At 40.7% G+C, this 6,406-nt stretch overlaps 1 protein-coding gene across 1 annotated transcript in view; it reads right to left on the bottom strand.

Moving 5' to 3' along the window:
- COL6A6 (collagen type VI alpha 6 chain) overlaps positions 1 to 4,380 on the bottom strand; it is a 103,025-nt gene extending 98,645 nt beyond the window's left edge. Inside the window, exons 1-2 of the mRNA XM_036267470.1 lie at positions 4,289 to 4,380; positions 1,100 to 1,696 (exon numbers count right to left, since the gene is read on the bottom strand). Of these exons, the coding sequence (XP_036123363.1) occupies positions 1,100 to 1,696; positions 4,289 to 4,349 (658 nt within the window). The 5' untranslated portion in view covers positions 4,350 to 4,380. The remainder of the gene's footprint in view (positions 1 to 1,099; positions 1,697 to 4,288) is intronic.
- Between the last annotated feature and the right edge of the window lie 2,026 nt (positions 4,381 to 6,406).

The raw sequence follows: 6,406 nt of genomic DNA on the forward strand, positions 1-6,406 counted from the left end.
TCCAAATATTCCTAAGGGATAGTACTGAGACACCAATTGTACTTTGCCCATTATTTTATTTGGGAAAGATACCAGTAATAGTATTCATATTTTCATAGATTACCTTAAGAAATGCATTCTCTATTAACAATAGGTAATTTTATGTCATGTCATTCAAACTGATTTAAGCAGAAATATTGGGAGTTTCCTATGTTGCTTGTACACTTTGAGCAAATTGTTTTATACTGGCTCTCCCCTGCCCCTCACATGAATGATGTTCACAAACTCTTGGCTGTTGTTAATAGAATAGTACGAGGTCCCTAGGACAGGAGCTTGGAGATGGAGCAGAACACAGGGCAGCTACTATAGAACAAAGCAGCAGTGTGGCTCAGTGCTTGAGCATTGACCCGTGCACCAAGAGGTCACCAGTTCAATTTCCTGTCAGGGCACATGCCCAGGTTGTAGGTCCGATCCCCAGTGAGGGGCATGCAGGAGGCAGCCAATAGATGTCTCTCTCATCGATGTTTCTATCTCTCTTTCCCTCTCTCTTCCTCTCTCTCTCTAAAATCAATAAAGAAAAAAAAGTTTGGGGCTAAAACCACATGGGCCTGGAAATTGAGAGACCTGGCCTCACTCTGACTGGAAACTGCAGTCTGCCCTGGCCCGGGTTCCCTCACCACCTCTAAGGAGGCCTGCTGTTCCCCCTGAAGAATAGAGGGTTGGGACTCTGTAAAACTGTTTCCAGCTCTAACATTCTGTGGCCAATGATTTCTCTAGGAAAAAACATTTACCTTTTAAATCATAAAACTATATAGCAACAAGCTGAGGGAGATAGCCCAGAGGTAAGCTGGTGGCAGGGAGAAGGCTTCCCTTAGTTCTAAGGAGCCTGTAAATTTTGTGCAACATGGTGAAGGGGTGACAAGGAACACCACGGCTTGTGGGGTTCACTGGATTTAAAACGGTCACAATCAATGGGCCCTTCAAACACACAGATATTTAACAGCTGAAAATACAGCCCAGGTTCTGGGGAAAGGGACATTCATAGAGCCTCAATCCTCTCTCCCTGTTGGTCTTTCCAAACTATTTTATCACCATTTCTCTCCATGCACCCTAAGCCCACCTTCGAGAAGAGTATCATTGACTGCTCCTTCCTTGTACTGAGCCGCATCCTTGAGGATCTGCGTCATGTTCTGGGAGAACGCGCTGAGGTCTCGGACCGTCCGAAGGTTGAAGTGAAACTGAGCCGTGGCCATGGCCTTCAGGTTCTCCTCCGAAGCTTTCTGCAGCCCCACGGAGATGATTCTCACCCCGTCTTTGCGCAGAGCCTCGGAAGCCTTTTCCACGTCGTCCTCGGACTCCCCTGAAGCCAGGACCACCAAAATCGGGGGAAACAGTTTCTTGTCTCTCCCGTTCGCAGGTGCAGAGAAGTAGGTCTTATGAGCCTCCTGGAGAGCGTTTCCGAGCCGCAGGGAACCGCCCATGAACGAGAAGTTCTTCTTGAGGTGGTTCAACATGGGGTTCCTGCCCTTGAAGGTGTTCAGCTGGAATTCATTGTGGAGCTCGTCGCTGTACTGGGCCAGCGCCACGCGGTATTTGCTGGCCTCTATGGGGAGACTGTTGATCATCTTGTTGATGAACGTTTTCACAAGAGGGAAGGACTTCACCCCCAGATGATCAGAGCTGTCCACCAGAAACACGACATCTGCATACTGAGGGCCTGGAAACCCATACACAAACAAATCAACAAAGCACAGACTTTTAAAACGTACTACGTGTTTAATGCCAACCGAATGGGGGGAAACATACTTTCCTCTTTCATCTGTATTTTTAATACCTTCCCACTGACCTGAAAAGAATAGCCTAAAATTACACATCCTCTCAAGAAAAACAAATTTGTTTTTCAGGCTAATTCTTTTATATGTCCTCTCCTTTAAACTGATTACAAAATTAAGTATCACTTTTGCAAGGAGTTAGTTCATTAGAAATAGATAAATTTAAGTAGAAACTCCTGGGTTTTTATACTTGTAGTAGATAATTTCCCCTTGTATCCTTTTTTTTTTTTTTTATCCTCACCCGAGGATATTTTCCCATTTTTTTGTACAGATAGAATGGGAGGGAGAGAGAGGAAGGGAGAGAGAGTGAGAAACATCGACGTGAAGGGACACATCGAGTGGCTGCCACCCGCACGACCAACCAGGGCCGGGGACAAACTGCAACCGAAGTACGTGCCCTTAGCGGGAACCGAACCTGGGTCTCTCCGGACCGCAGGCCGACGCTCTAACCGCTGAGCCAAACTGGCCAGGGCGCCTTGTATCCTTTTTATTTTTGCCTTCAGAATTTGATCTCTAGCTATATCAAGAGGATAAAAATTTTAATTGAGAACTGAACTGCTTCAGATTTGTTTGACTGAAGAAATCTGAAAGATAATCTTTATTTTTTTACCCTCACCCGAGGACATTTTTTTCCATTATTTTGTTCAGATAGAGTGGGAGGGAGAAACAGTGATGTGAAAGGGACACATCAAATGGCTGCCTCCCACATGACCCCAACCAGGGCCAGAGACAAATAGCAACTGAAGTACGTGCCCTTGACCGGAATCGAACCCGCTACTCATTGATCTGCAGGCCGATGCTCGAACTGCTGAGCCAAACTGGCCAGGACTGAAAGATAATCTTTTATTGTGATTCCAATTTAAGCACTGCCACAAAGTAATCTGATAAACTTACACATGTATTAGTTTCCTATGCCAGTGTCAGGTTGATGAAGTTTAAAAAGTACCTAAAAATTATAAAAACATGGCATTGTCTTCATCTATCTTAAAGTGATTTACCATATTTTTTGATAATGCTCTTTCTGAGCATTACAGCCTGTAACTTTATTGTCACATGTATAAAACGTGAGAGAAAACTTAACCTAGGAAAACGATTATGGTCTTAGTTTCTATTAAAAATATAATTTTTATATAGGAACACAATGCTTTCCTGAACTTTGAAGGCTTCATCCAATGCCATATTCAATGATGGGTATATAGAATTATATTTTTAGGTGATAGAGAATCACATGAAACACACAACGTTATTTATTGGTGATCTGTTGGTTTGAATTCAGAGCTCTCACTACTTTAGTATATGATCTATTTCTTATCCGGGGAAGAAAGGGAAATGTCTGTGTGTGTCTGGATGGTGTATATTTAAGAAGATATGATGCAGTTGACCAAGTAACAGAAGTCCTGACTTTGTTATCAGCCAACTCTACCAGCTCTGTCAAGCCATTCAATATACTTGGGCCTTAGTCTCTTCACCTTTGAGTAGATTCAATGAGAAAATATCTAAGGTCCCTCCTCACTCTGAGATTCTGGTGATCTGAAATGATTACTAGATAAATTCTAATCAAGTTAAAATAACATCAATCTGTTCCTATCTACAGCTGCTAGGAAATCAGCTTTGTTCCTGTATCTAATTCATTCTCTTTTTAGCAGTCTGATTGAGGCACAGTGGATAAAACCATTCTTTCTTGTCTTCTAAATAACCTAATTTCAAGCAGTTTGAGCCCCCTTTGATGACCATGTAGCCAGTAGCATTTTAGGGGAGGAAATAAGAGAGGGTGAATTAATATCTTCCTCCAAGAGAAGTAAGGAGCCCCGACAAGGACTCAGGCAAGCCCTGCCCAGGAGGGCTTGACTTGGCACCAAAAGACCTTTTTATTCATGGGCAGAGAAAGGAAATGTAGACAACTGGCATGTGAGCTTGATTCAGGTTCTGAAAAGTCCCATCATTATGTCTAAATCGTGGGAAAACTATTGTCTTTCTATAAAAAGAAAGAACTATTTGAGTCGGAGAAGGGCAGGCCAGTATTTTGAGTTCAAGTCCACTGGACGTAAATCACTGACCGACAGAGAGCTGTAGTACTTTCTCTTCTGAGTAAAAGCACTTTACCATAATAGAGAAATCGTTTGAATTAGAGCAACAGCCGGATGCTTAACCAAGATAATGTTTTGGCACAACTGGATTAGGAAGAGACATTCCAAAATTTCCAGGCCTGAACCTAATATTGAGAGACAGATCTTTATGCAATCTTTATGCTTCATCTCAGACCTGAAGGGGGTTGAAACAGCACAAAATAATAGCTCTCCTATTTTTCTATTGTTAACAAGAAATAAATCCCAGAGACGAATGATCTTCAAAAGAAACTGAGCTACCATCCCACCCCTACCACTATCAAAATGAAGTGAAACAAAGCTCAACTTTAAGTCAGTCAAATCATATATTATCTGTTTTCCAAAATGAAAATTAAAGAATTCTTTCCTTACCAGAATCTTGGTTCACAGAAACATGGGAGCAAATGATTATGAGGAACACAATCAGCAGCATTTTTATATGATGAACCACAAAATCTCTGACTTGAAATCTGAAAAGGAGACAAGAAAAACGTTTAACATTGTTCGGGATATTATTTGAGAAACAAGACTTACACATGTAAGAGTACACAAAAATATATAATAAATTGGGTGTGACGGGGGATGAGGAACTTGTGAGGTTTCCTCCTGACCTTCTGATCTGTGAAGTGCCGTAGAGAAAAGTGGGCCACCGACATTTACAGAATCATAAGTTACTCCTGGTCCCCAGACCCTGTAGAAAGACAAGATTTTAGATGATCAATAGAGGAAGCCAGAAGCATTCTCGTTCCAACGATGTTATGTGTTCCTATTAGTCATTTTTCCTGTAACCTAGTATCATCCTCTGTCTACCCATTGCCAAGACAATTCAGAGTTCATGGTTGGGACAGTCTAAGACCCGATTTTGTAATTTCTCCATCATGAACACGTAGGTGTATTTCACATCGGAGCAGTCAGTATTTCTAGACATGGTCAATTTTTAAAGTTTTTCCTTTTCCTACATAATTAATTAGAAAGGTAAACATTTCCCTTCATCCTTAAATTTGAAAGATGACAAAAAGTAAGTAGTGATCCTCCATATTCCGCATGGTCTTACACCACAGAATGACTCAATTTGTACTATTTTGCTTCCAACTACCTAGAACTGCACAAGATAAGAGTTCTCCTATTCTAATTATGCCTAAGGCATTTTTAGCCACATTCACTTATTCATTTCATTGAATGAAACAGGGTATTAAAGATATTGAAAATAAATATTTTAATTAAGCCTTGGGCTCATTTATAACTGTCATTCATCCATTGAATAAAAAAATTAATTGATCCATATTAATCAACTAGTGTATGTTTCTTGCTTTATGTTTGCCCAAACATGTATTAGCGATATTATGTACGCTGCTGCACTCCTTGTCTAGCAGGCTCTTGGTGCTTAATATTTTATCTCTTCAGGATAGAAACTTTCAGGATGGAAAATTCCATTCCTATTTTCTCACCTACTTTGTCATCCTTCTGACATTCTGGAATTTGGGACTCTCTTCTATTCCTTGATCAGAATCCTAGATGAGAAACTTTTTAGGCTGTAAATCAATTTATCAGTCCCATTCTAGAGGTAATCAGTGAGCTGGAAAGGACTCTCAAGTGGTTGTTTTTTAGTTCAATCCTATCATTTTAGAGGAACTTTAGTCCCATACTGGATCTCTCCAAGGAAAAACCAAGTCATAGCATCTGTATAATTTTTTTTACTAATGTTTATAACAATAACAACAAATTCTACTTTTGTTGAGCCTTTAGTATGTGCCATGCCCTGTGCTAACAGCTTCACCTGTGTTCTCCTGTTTGATATTGATAACAAACCTAGTAGCAGGTGATATTATTACTCTGACTTTACAGATAAGAAAATGAAGATTCATAAAGTAAATGTAACTGACTCAAGGTCACATTGATAAAATGGGCCACAGCTGAGACTACAGCCCATGTCTGTCTGACTCTACATTCTGCACTTTCAAACTCCGTTACTCTACATCCTAAACTCAGTATTGCAAAAAGTGTCTCCAAGTTTCTTTGCTCTGGGTCTTTTTTCTGAGTATCAGGAAATACTGGTACTTGTTTTCATGCCTTTTTATTTTTGCTTTTCAAAACCAGGGCTTTGTGCTAGTCACTTCTTTTTCTGTTTCTATTATGAGCTGTATAAATAAGTGCTATCTTTAGGAGTTATGACAGAGAAAAGAGAAAATGCTTCAGAAAGAGTCCACAGGATAAATGTCAAAGATGGGAAGAAAAGAGTACTGAATGAAAGTTAAAACCTAGAGAGAAAAGTGAGAATTAGCCCTGCCAGTGTGGCTCAGTGGTTGAGCATTGACCCATGTACCAAGAGGTTGCTGGTTTGATTCCAGGTCAGGGCACATGCCCAGGTTGTGGGCCAAATCCCCAGAGAGGGGCATGCAGGAGGCGGCCAATCAATGTTCTCTCTCATGGATGTTTCTATCTCCCTCTCCCTTCTCTCTAAAATCAATAAAGAAAAAAAAAAAAGAAAGG

The sequence above is a fragment of the Molossus molossus genome, unplaced genomic scaffold (genome assembly GCF_014108415.1).
Source record: "Molossus molossus isolate mMolMol1 unplaced genomic scaffold, mMolMol1.p scaffold_m16_p_18, whole genome shotgun sequence".
NCBI lineage: Eukaryota > Metazoa > Chordata > Mammalia > Chiroptera > Molossidae > Molossus > Molossus molossus.